Source organism: Balaenoptera ricei, chromosome 13 (genome assembly GCF_028023285.1).
Source record: "Balaenoptera ricei isolate mBalRic1 chromosome 13, mBalRic1.hap2, whole genome shotgun sequence".
In the NCBI taxonomy this organism is placed as follows: Eukaryota; Metazoa; Chordata; class Mammalia; order Artiodactyla; family Balaenopteridae; genus Balaenoptera; species Balaenoptera ricei.
In genome coordinates, this window is record NC_082651.1 from 43,559,098 (window position 1) to 43,575,230 (window position 16,133).

Below are 16,133 nucleotides of genomic sequence, written 5' to 3' on the forward strand. Positions count from 1 at the left end.
TTTCACTGCAGCACGTGGGGTCTTCGTTGTGGTACGCGGGTTTCTGTCTAGTTGTGGTGTGCAAGTTTTCTCTTCTCTAGTTGTGGCATGAAGGCTCCAGGGCATGTGGGCTCTGTAGTTGTGGTGCATGGGTTCCAGAGCTTGTGGTCTCTGTGGTTTTGAGCTCTAGTTGAGGTGTGTGAGCTCAGTAGTTGTGGTGCATGGGCTTAGTTGTCCCTTTGGCATGTGGGATCTTAGTTCCCTGACTAGGGTTCGAACCGGCGTCCCCTGCATTGTCAGGCAGATTCTTTACCACTGGACCACCAGGGAAGTCCCTGTTTGTTTCTTTTTGATTCAGTCTTGTGAAGTTGCTTGTTTCTAGAAATTTGTCCATTTCTTCTAGGTTGTCCAATTTGTTGGCGTACAACTGTTTGTAGTATTCTCTTATGATTTTTTTTGTAGTTATTTCTCCTCTTTCATTTCTTATTTTGTATATTTGGATGCTTCTCTTTTCTTCTTTGTGAGCCTAGCTAAAGGTTTATCAATTTTATTAATCTTTTTAAAAAACAGCTCTTGGTTTCATTGATTTTTACTAATTTTTAATCTGAATTTTATTTATTTTCTGTCTGATCTTTATTGTTTCCTTCCTTCTGCTGACTTTGGACTTTGTTCCTTTTTTTAAAAAATTCGTTTAGATGGTAGGTAGGTTGTTTATTTGAGATGTCTCTTGTTTCTTGAGGTAGACTGTATCTCTATAAACTTCCCCTTTAGAACTGCTTTTGGTACATCCCATAGATTTTGGAGTGTTGTGTTTCCATTTTCATTTGTTTAGAGGTTTTATGATTTCCTTTTGGTTTCTTCATCAATCTCTTGGTTTTTTAGTAGCACGTTGTCTAGTCTCCTTGTGTTTGTTTTTTTCCCATTTTCCTTTCCGTAATTGATTTCTAGTTTCATACTGTTCTGGTTGGAAAAAATACTTGATATAATTTCTATCCTCTTTAATTTGTTGAGACTTGTTTTGTGGCCTAGCATGTGACCTATCCTGGAGATCATTCCATGTGCACTTGAGATGAATGTGTATTGTACTGTTTTTGAATGGAATGTCCTGTATATATCTGTTAAATCCAACTGGTCCAATGTGTTATTTGAGACCATTGTTTCCTTATTGACTTTCTGTCTGGGTGATCTGTCCATTGATATAAGTGGGTGTTAAAGTTCCCTACTATTATTGTAGTGTTGGCAATTTCTCCCTTTATGTCTGTTAATATTTGCTCTATATATTTATGTGCTCTTGTATTAGGTACATATATGTTAACTAGTGTAATACTTTCTTCTTGTACTGATCCCTTTATCATTATGTAATGACCTTCTTTCCCTTTTGTTATAGACTTTGTTTTAAAGTTTATTTTGTCTGATATGAGTACTGCTATCTCCACTTTCTTGTCATTTCCATTTGCATGAAATATCTTTTTTTCCCCACGTTCTTGCTTTCAGTCTGTGTGTCTTTAGCTCTGAAATGAATCACTGTAAGCAGCATATATATGGATTTTGTTTTTAATCCAGTCAGCCACACTAAATCTTTTGATTGGAGCATTTAGTCTATTGACATTTAAGGTGTTTATTGATAGGTACATACATATTGCCATTTTCTTACTTGTTTTCTGATTGTTTTGTACTTCTTTTAGTTTCTTCCCTTGTGTTTTGATGACTTTCCTTTTTATTTTATTTATTTTTATTTTTTTAAATTTTTATTGGAGTATAGTTGATTTACAACATTGTTGATGACTTTTAGTGGTATGCTTCTGTTCCTTTCTCTCTAGTTTTTGTGAATCTATTGTAGGTTTTTGATTTGTGGCTATGATGGGGTTCATATATGTTGACCTATAACTATATCTACTTGTTTTAAATGGTAGTCATTTAAGATCAAACACATTCTAAAAGATCTACATTTTTTTACTCCTTTCCCCCATATTTTGTGTTTTTGATCTCATATAAATATGGAACGCTTGATGAATTTGCATGTCATCCTTTCTCAGGGGCCATGCTAATCTTCTCTGTATCATTCAAATTTTAGTATATGTGCTACCAAAGCAATCATCCTTTAACATATTTGTAAAGTTGGTTTAGTGGTGCTAAACTCGGTTAGCTTTTGCTTGTCTGTAAAACTATTTATCTCTCCTTCAGATCTGAATGACAGCCTTGTCATGTAGAGGATTCTTGGTTGTAGGCTTTTCCCTTTCATCTCTTTAAATATATCATGCCACTCCCTTCTGGACTACGGGGTTTCTGCTGAAAAGTCAGCTGATAGCCTTATGGGAGTTCCCCTGTACATACCTTGTTGCTTTTCCCTTGCTGCTTTTATGATTTTCTCTTTATCTTTAATTTTTGCCATTTTAATTACAATGTGTCTTGGTGTGGATCTCTTTGGATTCATCTTTTTGGGGATATTCTGTGCTTGCTGGATATGAATGTTCCCTTTCCCAGATTAAGGACGTTTTCAGCTATCATTTATTCAAATAAGTTATCTGCCCTTTTTTCTCTCTCTTTTCCTTCTGGTACCCCTGTAATGTGACTGTTACTATGCTTTATGTTATCCCAGAGGTCTTTTATACTATACTCATGTTTTAAAATTCTTTTTTCTGTTCAGCTTTGGTGATTTCAACTAGTCTGTCTTCCAGTTTGCTAGTGTATTCCTCTGTATCAGCTAGTCTACTGTTGATTCCTTCTAGTGTATTTTTACTTCAGTTATTGTATTCTTCAGCTCTGTTTGGTTCTTCTTTATATTTTCTAACTCTTTGTTAAACTTCTCACTGTGTTCATCCATTTTCCTCCCAAGTTCATTAAACATCTTTATGATTGTTACCTTGAACTCTTTCTCAGGTAGATTGTTTACCTACAGTTCACTATGTTCTTCTTTTGGGGTTTTACCTTGTTCCTTAATTTGGAATATATTCATCTGTTCCTTCATTTTGCCTAATTCTCTATTTCTATGTATTAGGTATGTTGGTTATGCTTCCTGATCTTGGAGAAGTGATCTTATTTAACAGATGTCCTATGGGGCCTGGCAGCATACTCCTCTCTGGTCACCAGAGCTATATGCTTTAGGGGTGACCCTTTGTAGGCTGCTGGGCCCTTCTGTTATGATGGGACCCACTACTGCAGGCAGCTGGTAGATGGAGCTGATCCCTGACGTCGTTTGTTGCTGGAACCTGACTCATGCAGGGGCTGCCAACCTGCTGGTTTGTGGGGCTAAATCTTGGTGTGGCTGGTTGCATGGACAAGGGTATCTGGGGCTTGTGCCTGGCCTGCTTCTGGGCAGGGTTTAGTTCCTATATTACTGGTCTCTCAGCCTGGGGGGTCCTGGGACTGTTGCTGATCAGCTGGTGAGTGGGTAAGCCCTTGGTACCAATGGGCTAGAGGAAGACTCCAAAATGGTGCTTGGCAGCATCAGGGTCATGTGGTAAAATGAGCTCTCAGAAATGACAGCTGCCAGCATCTATGTCCTCAGGGGGTGTTCCTTTTGGCTCTTGCCTCTCTGGGAGCCTCTCCAAGATCAGTAAGTGAGTCTGACCCAGGGTCCTTTCAAATTACTGACTCTGCACTGGGTCTCAGAGCATGTGTGATTTTGCATGTGCCCTTTAAGAGCAGAGTCTCTGGCTCTCCCTTAAGCAAGTCCCACTGGCCTTCAAAGCCAGACATTCTGGGGGCTTGTCTTCCTGGTGCAGGACCCCTGGGGCTTGGAATCCTCATTCCTTTTGGGAGAACTTCTGCAATTGTAATTATCCTCCCGTTTGTGGGTCATTTACCCAGGGGTGTGGGTCTTGACCATACTGCATCTTTGCTCCCACTACCAATGTCACTGTGGTTCCTTCTTTATATCTTTAGTTGCAGAAAATCTTTTCTGCTAGTGTTCAGGTTATTCTCATTGATAGTTGCTCAGTAAATAGTTGTAATTTTGGTGTGCGCAATGGGAGACGGTGAACTCAGGGTCTTCCTACTCCACTATCTTGGCAGCAACTCCAAAGTGCTTGAAAGTGTCAGTGATGGGTGGCTGATAGGTCTCCTGTCTTATGACTTCTCTTTCAGAAGAAAATGAAATGTTTCCTGTACTCTTAGTGCCAATGTTTCGTGTACTTTTTAAAAATTTTAATTAATTAATTAATTATTTTTTGGCTGCATTGGGTCTTCGTTGCTGTGCATGGGCTTTCTCATGGGGTACAGTACAATTGTACAATTGTATTCTGTAAACAGAATAACTTCATCTGTTTTGCATATGCCAACTCTATGGCTTAATACAAAATGTTTGATAATTGTAAGTAACATTGTTTACAATGTATTAAATGGACAAAGTGTTATATTGATTGTTCTATACCTAAGTGAGACTTCAGGGAAACACATATTTATCTGAAGATAGAAAATTGGATTTAGTGATGAATAATTTTGGATCTCCCACTCCAGTTCACAGTCAGCACTTGATCAATGATCTTATTCCTGTTGGTTCCTTTGTTTATTCAACATAATGCATTGGAGCACTACTCAGCATTCAGTGCTCAATCATTGAAATGATTTTATAAGAAATTTGTTAGGCAAGTCAAACAATATATAAGATTTAAAAATTCTTTATACCATACAGAAAGTACTACTTCTAGTACTTTCTTGGTTTTATTTGTTACACTTAAATTAAATACAGCTGGAATTTATTTTGGTGGAAGGAGTGAGGTAGGGCTCCAACTTCTCTTTTTCCTTCCAAATTTCAAGCCAGTTTTCTCAAAATGATTTAATGAAGAATGTAATTTAAAAACTTGCATGTGCCCAAAATGCTATTTAAATAGAATACTAATGAAATCTTGGAAAGAAATTGTGGCGTGATTTTCTGTTTTCAGATGGTTTTATTCCAATTAAGATGAACTCAAGGCTTAATGAGGACTTGTAAAGAAACAGATTCAGGAACTAGTACTCTTTTACCTACAAAAAATATGAGGAGGAGGAGCTGAATGGAAACCGCTAAGGAGAATAAGGTGCAGAAATAACAAAAACATTTTGAAGTATATATAGATAGAAGGGTATTTATTGCAGCACTGTCTATGACACTGTCTGGTTTCTTAAGCAGATAGCAAACCTCTAGAGCCCTTGTTCTGTGAGTCAAATCAATCATAGCCACATTTCTGTTACAGGCAGCCAAACACAATCCTGACTGATACACTACATTTATTTTTTTTCCTGTGTGCTTCTATATCTCTACTTTTACTTCATTGTTTCATTTAGCATGGGTTACTTTTTTTTTTAATTAAAAGTTAAAAAAATTTTTTTTTAAATTAATTAATTTAATTTATTTATTTTGGGCTGTGTTGGGTCTTCGTTGCTGCGTGCGGGCTTTCTCTAGTTGCGGTGAGTGGGGGCTACTCTTCATTGTGGTGCACAGACTTCTCACTGCAGTGGCTTCTCTTGTTGTGGAGCATGGGCTCTAGGCATGCGGGCTTCAGTAGTTGTGGCACACGGGTTCAGTAGTTGTGGCTCGTGGGCTCTAGAGCGCAGGCTCAGTAGTTGTGGCGTGTGGGCTTAGCTGCTCCACAGCATGTGGGATCTTCCCGGACCAGGGCTCGAACCCATGCCCACTGCATTGGCAGGCGGATTCTTAACCACTGCACCACCAGGGAAGCCCAGCATGGGTTACTTTTTAAAATCTAAAAGTGTTGCTAAAAATAAAGAGTATGTTGAATGTTGGACAGCTAAAGAAGAAATGAGAGTAATCAAGACAGTGAAGAGTTTATTGGAGGGCACAAAATAATTTGAGCAATATAATTTAATCTGCAGAGTGATAGCCATTTTTATGATCAGGATGTTAAGCACTTGAACAACCTACACCTCATTTTCATAACAAAGACACAACTAGGAAAAGAGTTAATTTTAAGAATTTATTATTTTTTTTAAAAAAGCAACTTCCAGGGTTTGTCATTGTACACATTTAGCCCAGTCTCCTATAGCAGGTACAGCAATAACTGATTTTTATAACACTGACTCAGAGGCACTGAAGATCCATACTGTCTTAGGAATTATCACAGATAGAAGAAAGAATTAGAAGAGTTTAATGTTAAGTGTATTTAAAAAATCATATTCTAATTCTTTTAAATTGCTTATCCAAGTATGATAATATAGTAGAGTTCAGATAACTAGAAAACACAATTGACTAGAACATCCCATTCCCATCTGGTGTGCATTAATAGGCTTTTTATGGCATATATCTTTATATAGTTTGCAAACTAATTCAACCCACTTTTACACAGCATTAATTGTTTTTTATTGCGTTGGCACTGGGCTGAAATTGTTGCTCATTATCTCATCATTACGTTTTTCTAGTTCTTGGACGGATTTCCCTCATCTGACACAGTGTTTGGACTTTAGTATATATGAGACTTCCAGATTATCTCTGCCCATTCTAGTGATATTTATAATGAGGTTATCCATGGCCAGATATCCAAGACTATTAATTAATATGTCCACTAGCTCTGTTCTTGACCTTGGTAAAAGAGAGACCTTGTGTCTTACTGGAGTATGGGCCAAGCTCCAGGACAGAAGCTGTTTGTGAGCTGGTCGTCAACAGAGGTAACCACTCAAGGTTTTATTAATGCTGTGCAAACAAGGGTCTCGTCATTTAAGTAACTATTTGTACATTTATAAAAGCAATACAGTCATGGGAAAAACCAACAAGCACAGCTTGGTAGAATAACCTGCCATGAAATATCATTGGCCTTATAATAATTTACTACAACTGTTCCTTTTATTCACACTGGATAGGAAATGCTTCCATCTAACACATGGAATATGAATATATACAACAAAAAGTTGGCTTTAATTAAAAAAAACTTCAGGAGGACAATAACATGAGGGTTGAAAAAATAATTTTGTGCAGTTTCCTAATCACAATCATATGTCTGCTACCTTTTACAGGGACTGACACAAGTTTGGATAGATTTTATAAACCAGTTAAAGAATTTTGCTGCCTGTAATAGCCTACTATTAAAATATTACCTTGTTCATACAGTATAGAGGTTTCTCCTTCTCCACTGTAATTCTAAATGACTGGGGTTGACATGAAGAGTCCCTTTTAAGGACAAACCCTGCTAATCCTCTTCAAAGTCATCATATATTCGCAGTTCCCTATTTCATCTAAAAGTTCACCAAAACAACATCTTGGAAACTGCACAGGGCTTCTGACTGATGTGCAGTTGGGATCCTGAATGTTGCATTCTCACCTGATGCCTGCCATCTTGATGCACAACAATGTCAACATCTTGGTTTGAACTTCCTGATGGCCGCAGTGAGCCATGCAGCAGTGGTGTGGGGTGGACTGTTTTGTACCGCCAGCAGTCAAAACAGTGGCCAGGGGCTCAACGCCTCTACGCTGTGAGCCTGGGGAACCCATTCGCTTATGGAATGGTTCTCTGGAGTCCAGCATTGTCACTGCAGGTGGCCAAGAAATTCTGACACCTGCTTCATGGAGGACTATACTCAAGAAGAAACCTAATGTTCTAAAAATAGACAATATGGGCCAGGTTGGGGGGCAAGGGAGGGAGGTTGCTTTCATAAGCCCTGGAAACTATCTCTGATTTTAGCTCTATGAGGAAGCTGGGAGAGTCTCTGGCAGCGGCAGGCTGGGAGAAGGGCAGGTCTGAGGTATGCTTGGGGAAGTGTCAATTTGGTGTTGGCAATGCAGATTTAGTGCCTGTGGACCCCGACTAGGGCACTCTGCCTAGATCTATTCTCCACTGACTGTACCTTTTATGCCCAAGGGTTTCCCCATTCCCCCTCACAATCCTTGTTTGCTTTTGCTTTCTAAAGTTGAGATGGCAATTAGGGATCATTTATGTCTCAATTTTGACTGATTAGTGGTGGCTCTTTGGAATTATGATTTGAGGATTGTGTAGAAATCATTGGGGTCCATGGAAGATGGTGCTGTGATTGATTAGCAATGTCTGCCATGGCTACAAGCATTGGTGTGTATGGAATGCATGCTAGGTCCTATGTCTCTGTTCTAAGTAAGATGAAAGAATGAGCCTGGCTTGATGGGTTTTTGAAGGATCTTCGGAGATCACAGCCCAAAGCACTAAGTTTGCATTTACTTTATATTCTGCTTCATTCCTGAAAAGATTTAAGGGTTTTGGGAGTGGAATTTTAAGACCCGTGGAAAGTTGGAGGGGGAGGTAATTTTGAACAGGCTGGTGCAGGAGGCCCTAAACAGTGGCCTCTGTTTTCACCCTTGGGTGATGAAGCCTAATGTTTAGAAAGTGATTATAGAGCTTACTGGTGATAGCAGATTCAGAAAGACTTGGAGGAGTGGAGTGGTTCCCAGGCATGGTGGGAATTTCAGGCAGCTGATAATATTTGTGAGTATGTTGAAAAGCCAAGGAGAAATATATTTGTATCCACAAACACATGCTTTTTTTGGGATAAATTCCTTAGTATGTCAGGACTATTGTCTCTCAGCTCTATCTAGAAGTCTCTGGTGCACAACTTCACCGAGAAAGAAAAACAAAATCAGTGAAATTGTGTGGTAGGTGCTAGTGATGCCATTTTGGGAAGATCAACTAATGTTTGTCTCTGGAAAATAGGATCAATCACTTCTTCGTATCTCAAGTGATTTAAATCGAAGCCAAATCTTGATTTTTTAACATGAGGCATTAACAAGTTGCTCTTTGATGATGCCGTTGTCTGTTGATTTAGGGGCCATGTTGGGCCAAAGCCAGCCACCTCCAGCTGCTGATGGCCTGTGGGTTTTAGAAACTGTCTGATGCTCCCATCAGTACTCGCCCGTCAGTGCACACACCTGATTTCACTTACACAGCAACATGGTAACATACCTTTTCCTTCAGTAAACAACCGCCCTCTTCCTCACTTGGAAACTGGGAGAATTTGGAAGGAAAATAAGGCATATCCTTTCACTCCTCTGCAAATCCCAGAACATGCTTTTGGATACCTGTATGATGTTGAGTTTCTTGCCACGATGGGGACCCCAATCTTTCCCCAAAGATGTAGGCAAAGGGTCTCGACCTTCCTGGGTGGCACATAGAGGTGAGGCTTCCTTGGTCCCTAGGTCAAGGGTCCAGGATCAAGTGATGGAGGTGGAGTGAAAGAGGGAAGGCAGCATTTAGCAACCCAGCAATGTTATTTCTTATCTGACTCTGCATTTCACCCTCAGAGAAACGATTTTCTTATTGATCTCCATGAGACACAATCCCATTTAGAGCATCTCAGCAGTTTCAGTGTCTCTGGAACCTTCTAGAGGTGATGGCTGGCTGGCTATAATTGTGACTGTAGTTGCCTCATTGTTTGTTTTCAGGCAATTCAAAATTTCGATTTCTTTCCTCTGATCACAATTGTCGGTGTACTGGTGTTACAAACCAATTTTTAAAGTGTGTGAACCTCAGTGGGCTTTATCACCACTCATTTCCAAAGTGGAAGCCCCCTTTAACTGGAAAGACTTGTTCTAACAGCACAGAGGAGCCTCCTCCCCGAAGTTTCTGAGAGAACCCAGAGCATGAACTGTGGGTTCTAGACAGAGGGCCTAGGAGGTGGTCGGGAGGGGGGTGGTGCCCTGTTGGGAGGGGGAGCCTGAGGGGGAGGGGGGAGGATGGAAGGTGGGGATGGAATTGGAGGGGTGGGGGCACTGGGGGGTGGGGGAGGGCAATGGGGAGCAGGGGGTGGCGGGGTGTAGATGGGGGCAGGAGGCGGTGAGGTGGTGTGGTAGGCATTGTTGAGGGGGTACTTGGCAGGCGGATTGTTCTTGACTCTGGTGAAGTTGATACAGCGCCCCTGGAAGAGAATCAGAGAGAAGGAAACATGAGCTGATGCTTGCTGGGGCCTTACAACAGGGCAGGTGGCAGTGTGCAGGAGGGGGGCAGCCTGAAAGAAATATGTGGAAAGCAGACGCCATGTTTATGTCCGTGCACTCAGTAGAGCATTACAACAGAACTTGACAACAAATAAGCTCCTCGTTCCCTTCTTCTGGGCTTACTGTGTTGCAAAATTATTTGTTCAATTTCATTTTTCACCGAGTTTTTCACCGGAAGAGAAGGGGACTGACCTTAACTGGACACACAGGGTCAAGGTGAGTACAGAGGTCATTGAATTTAATCTCCTCAACAGCCTTGCCAGGCAGGTATTATTACCAGTTGTTCCATTTCATAGATGAGGACGTTGAGGCTCAGAAAGGTTAAATCACAACTAGGAAGAGGTGGGGCTGTTGTCACCAGTAGATACAGTCTCCCGCTCCAAGCCCCTGCCTTCCCCAGAGCTCTGACATGAACAGTTTATCCTGCTTTTGTTTTCCCTGGGGAATCCCTCTTCTTCCAGCTGCTGCTGCACCTGCCCAGGTGCCCTTAGGTTCTTAAGAAATACAACCTGGGGACCTTTTGTTGCAAAGCAGGCATCTACCCTGAATCCAGCTTTTTCCCCACCCTTCCCGGGTACCTGACTAGATAATGCAGAGTAGACACCTGGAACCCCTACAGTAGCCTCTTCGAATTCCAGAATATGAAGCCAGCCCTAGGTAGCCCTCTCTCCCCTGGGGCACCTCCTCTTTGCTCTCCAGAATCACAGGCCCCCCAGCCCTGCCCCCCAACAGATACCTCTAGTCTCAACAGGCACTTGGGAGCCTTTCACCCAACATTGGGCTCTGCAAGGGACGGGGGCACAGGGGCTCTCCCTGTCACGATGTTCTCCTTCTGGTGTGTGGACCCCCCTCACCTTTCCCATTCGACCCTCCCCTTCTTGCCTGGGCAGGGTACCGGCCAGCCTTGTGGGGTCCTGGCCTTTTTCCAAACTTCCCATGCCTATAGGGGCATCTTCTTCTCTCTGCTGTGTGTCCTGGATGCTGACAGAATCGGGGCCACCCTCTCTGAGGCTGCCCTGTCCCTTTCTCCTCTCCTGTTCATTTCAACCCGATACAAGCATTATACTGGGGCCGAGGAGGGAGTACAGCATTTTTCCTGGCTTCATTCTTCAGGATGGACGCCCATCCTGTGGTGGCCAAATCGGATGGGATGTGTCCAGAGGGGCCACAGTTTCCCTTTCCAGGCCTATTGAGGAAGGGCCTGAGGGGCCCTTCAGTTACCTGAAGGACAAGAGGGAAATACAAGTGTGTGTGTGTGTGTGATTTCAGACTTGGCTTGGGGAGTGTCATGGCAGGGGCACGGCGAATGTTTGTGGGAGCTGGCGGGGCCCCGAGCAAAGCTTTCCTCACACGTGTACACCCCATCCATCCTTCCAGCCCTGAGTCAAGTCCCTTTTCCTCCACACATCTTTCCCTGAAGAGTCCTGCTTCCACTCATCTCTTGCTTCCCTCCCTGAGTTTCCTAGCTACAGTCTACGCCACACACCAAAGCCTGCATACGATAACTGCTGTATCTGTAAATGCCTTGGCTCCCTGACTAGGTGAGAAACTTCTGGAAGGCAGTGGTCTTGTTTTGTGCTCCACTGTTGGTTTAGGAACTACAATGCCGTATTTAGAGGTCAGCACCCCATTTTCTCTGAGCTTGCATTTCATGAGATTAAACCATGACCTACCTTTATTAGGTTTCGATTGGGGTCCACTAACCGCAGAAATCAGCTACCATCTTCTCATTGCATTGCCCAGAACTCCCAGCTCATGGTCAGACTTTCACAGGTTAAGTCAATTTTGTGACCCAGTACTGTGAATTCCCGTTTGTCCAAGCAGCCCTCTTTTACAGTTTTATAAATCTAAGCCTCGGTTACAGTTTATTTATGATCCTGGATAAAGCTCTTTCTTTCAAGATGTGAATGTCCTAATGATTACCATCTGTGATAAGTTCCTGTAACGGACAACTCAGAGTTGGGATTTACTGTACTACATGTTCTGCCCTTCATTCCTAGATATGCCCAGTCAGACCAAGAGGCCCATTTCCTTTAAAGATGAAGGAAAAATTCCGATCCTGGGGAAGGAGCTGCTGGTGCCTGGAGTCAAGTCCCCACGTGGCTTCAGATTTCCTTTAGGGCTGGTCATCCCACTGTTCTCTCCCTCCCTTTAGGGATCAGTGATGGTGAGCTGGGGCAAGAGAGCAGGTGAATTATCTCAGAGGCCAGTTTAATTATTTCACACAATTATAACTCTAATGTTTCTACTGGAGACAAAATCAGGAGCTGCCAGGCTTCTTCTGTTCCTAAACCAGATTAGGATTTCTAAATGTCTTCAGAAAGATTTGAAAGGATCCACGGAACAAAAGATGATCTCTCACATCTGTCAGCTAAAGATGGAGTAAAAACAGGCAGGGGTGGGGGTGGGGGGGGCGATGGGAGTGAGATGGAGAAAGACCTTCCTCGGTCAGCCCCTCCCCAGCTGCCATCACAGCCTCTTGGCCACAGCAGCTGAAGGACAGGGCTGGGCCGGGGTGGGAGACAGGCAGAGAGCGCCCCTTCGTGTAGTCAGTTACACCCCAGGGGTGCCCCACGGGCACCTGCTGCAGAGCACAGGCTGTGGTTCATTACAGATCCAGCACATTCGAGCCCAGCATAGCAGCCCAGAGCCAGAGGGGTGGGGGCAAGCTCACAGCCTCTGCCACGCCCCCCTGAGTCACACCCCACTGTGAGATGTAGGCTGGGGAGAATACACCATGCCACTCACAGTCAAGATGATTAACTTAGTTTTCTTGAAGGGCTTGGAACAGTGCCTGGCACATTGTGTTTGGTAAGTGAAGTTGAGTCTGGGTGGGGAAACATGCTCAGACTGGCTAGTTCAGTGCCTTCTAGGAGAGCTGCAGGCTAGAACCTCTACACTCCTCACCTGGATTCTAGAATAAAACTGGTATACAGGGAAAAAACTGTAGCATTGGACACATGACCAGAGCAGCTCCCAGAGCCGGCTCTCTTCCACACCTTCTTCTGTCCTCCCGTTGCTGCATCACTCCTGTAACTTCTTCTTACAGGACACACAGTTGACTAGTGATGCATTTACACATACTTAAAAGAAGATAAGGACACTGCATAAACAAATCCCTGGGGTCAGTTACAGCAAGACGCAATTAGGACTTCAGGGAGGGGTGTGGCTACAAATTAAGTTCTTAAAACCGGGAGCCAAAGGAGCCAACACAAACACTGTAACACTTAGACCATGTAGCTGGCTTTAAGATCAGTTTACACGACATCATTTTTTGCTTGCAAGAGGATAATTGAAAGGCCAGATGTTCTCAGTGTCACACATGCCAGCAAATCTGCACCAGTGTTTGGTTAAGAGTTTGCTAGGACAATTAGAGCACTTAGTTCCTACGCTGGTCCTTGTAACCAGTTTAATTCTTTGCAGTGTTGTTTTTGGGTGGCTTGGTTCAGATCCAATATTCGGCTTTGACCTCAGTTTACCTCACTGCTCATTTACAAAGTATATATGCCAATTATTTTCACACATTAGCAACAAAATGTCCTGATTAAATTTTAAGAAGAAAATGCAACAATATCTCTTGCTAAGTGGAGGCTTAGCAGGATGCTAGGTGACGTTCCTCCTGGGCTGAAAAATGCCATTTTGATTTGGTTGAATCTGATGGTGTTGGGAGGATTATTAGAAATGTCCAGGCACATCATCCACTTTATTATCAAAACCCCATGAGCTAAGTATTATTATTTTCATTGTACAGAAAGGAGATTGAGGGCTCAGACCTATTTAAATAACGTGCCCAAGACCACACAGCTGGTAAACTGTAGAAACGGGATTAAAACCTAGCTCTGCTTGCTTTAGGCTCTCCTCCCCCCCTTTTCACGGTATTATCCTGAACACAGGCTAAAAGTGCAAATAATGCCATGAAGCACTTGTGGACGGTAAGACACAGTGTGGCTCTTGGCCACAATCCATCAGCTCTTAACACAGATCTGATCAAGAGATCAGATCAAGAGATCGAGAGATCTTTCCAGAACGTAAGTCTGGTCAGTTCACTCCCCAGGTCAACATCTTTCAATGGCTCCCAATGATCTTTAAAATAAAATGCAAATGTCTCCCTCCGATAGCATATGCTATCTGTGATCTGGTCCTTGCTTACATTTTTCAATTAAATTCTTGTTCTTTGTTGCGGGATGTCCACCCTAGCCCAACCTAAGCTCTCCACAAATATCTGTTTAATGAAGACTATACTCTGCCACTTGGTAGTCTTCTCAATATAAACCTTGTTCCCCAATGGCTGGGGCGTTATTTCTGAGGCACCATCTGGGTCTTCTCCTTTTGAGATCTTCATAGCAGCAGTAGGTTCGAGTTTAAGTTGGCACTCAAAGAATACTGCTCACACCTTTGAGGGTCTCTGAGGTGGAACAAGCCTTCATAGGAAGCTCAGACTTTCCCTGCAGGTTTAGGTTCTCAGAGGATCAAAGATTCATGAACTCACGGCTGTGTGTTTACATCTCCTCAGTCATCCCCTGATGGTCTCTTTGGACCATTCCCTAGACTCTTAGGGCAGGGGTGGCGAGAATCCTGTGTGCTCCCCTTGATTTCCACACTTGAAGTGTTGACATGTTACCTTCAAAAATACTGTTTTGGGTTACTTTTTATTGATTTATCAAAGGAAGTTGTTCTTCAACAAAACTCTTTATCTAAACTGGAGGGGACACACTTTGAAACGATCATGGTGTAGTCAGGATGAAAGATCTTATTGACCAGGTTCTGGCTTCTTCCCAGCTTTGAACTGCAGACACTGATGATCCAAGGAGAACAGTCAGGAAACTGGGGGTGTGGGACTGTGGTCTGTCTGCCCTGTGGGTCTGGGCTGGGAGGCAGACTTCTACCTCCAGTTCTGCCTCTAGTGTGTGAAACCCTAAGTCTCTTTCTCTCTGTGGGTCTCAGCGTCTTCATCTTCATCTGATACAAAATTGTTGTGCTAGCTAGACCAAGGACCCTTCAGCCCCAATATTTTAAAATTCTATCAGAATTCAAATTTTTTTGGAACCCTTTAACTTGGATACTTTAATCTGAATTCTTTGGGTGCAGCCAGTTTGCACATCTGTTTTTTTTTTTTAAACAAATTTATTTATTTTTGGCTGTGTCGGGTCTTTGTTGCTGCGCGTGGGCTTTCTCTAGTTGCAGTGAGCGGGGGCTACTCTTCGTTGTGGTGCGTGGGCTTCTCATTGTGGTGGCTTCTCTTGTTGTGGAGCACGGGCTCTAGGCGTGCGGGCTTCAGTAGTTGTGGCTTGCGGGCTCTAGAGCGCAGGCTCAGTAGTTGCGGCACACGGGCTTAGTTGCTCCATGGCATGTGGGATCTTCCTGGACCAGGGCTCGAACCCGTGTCCCCTGCATTGGCAGGCGGATTCTTAACCACTGCATCACCAGGGAAGCCCTGCACATCATTTTATATACTACTTAGTTTGGCTAACTCTTTGTATTGCATATTTTCCAGCTGGCCATCAGATTTACAAAACATTAATAAGGTGAAAATTCAAAATTGGATTCTCCATGTTCTGCTCTTTTGTTACCATGGTAAGGATTCAAGCTTGCCTGTGAGTTCTGAATTTGGGTTTGTGGGATGATAGGGGAAATGTGAGAAGAGCTGAGGGCTGATTGCGTGCAAAAGACTCGCCAGTGGTGAGCTCATGTGTGCTGTTATAAAACATCTGTTTGGGTATCAGGCACACTCAATGGAGAGGGAGCTGGCCTACAGAGGTGGTTAAAAATATGCCATGGCTTCCACAGATTAAACCAAATAGTTTCCTATGAACAGAGGTCACTTAAGGAAATTGGATTTCACAGGAAGAATATGAAAATCGTCAGATGGAAAAAGAAGAACAGGTCTGCCAAGTTTCTTCTGACAAATACCTTTACTCTCTGGCCTAGTTCTCCCCTTGATTGTCTTGTTTGGAGGTATTTCTCATGTCAAATGGATTCGGTTTCCAAAGTTTGTTTTATGTCAGTTGTTTAGAATTAGGAGCATCATTTCTAACTTACATCACTCTTGTAAATGGGGGTTGGTTCTCAAGCTAGACCACAAAAGCTCATTGACGTGTTGAAGCAACTGACGTAATTCTGCTGAAGTAGGTGCTCTGGTGATAAATGAGACACATGAACAATGAACGGATGGAGGGCTGGATAGGATGACTCCATCATGCTGTTTCTTCTGTCTGATTCTCCTCTTCATTTGTTAAGTCATTTGTGCATTCATCCTTTTGACAAA

The 16,133-nt window shown here is 42.9% G+C and overlaps 1 protein-coding gene and 1 non-coding gene across 2 annotated transcripts in view; both read right to left on the minus strand.

Moving 5' to 3' along the window:
- Window positions 1–1,970: 1,970 nt before the first annotated feature.
- On the minus strand, window positions 1,971–2,073 carry LOC132347162 (U6 spliceosomal RNA). Its single transcript, XR_009497118.1, has one exon. It is a non-coding gene; the product is annotated as a U6 spliceosomal RNA (small nuclear RNA).
- Window positions 2,074–5,875: 3,802 nt separating this feature from the next.
- The window catches only part of ANTXR1 (ANTXR cell adhesion molecule 1), a 242,165-nt gene continuing 231,907 nt past the window's right edge, over window positions 5,876–16,133 (minus strand). Inside the window, exon 18 of the mRNA XM_059943152.1 lies at window positions 5,876–9,789. Coding sequence (XP_059799135.1) covers window positions 9,529–9,789 — 261 coding nt within the window. The 3' untranslated portion in view covers window positions 5,876–9,528. The remainder of the gene's footprint in view (window positions 9,790–16,133) is intronic.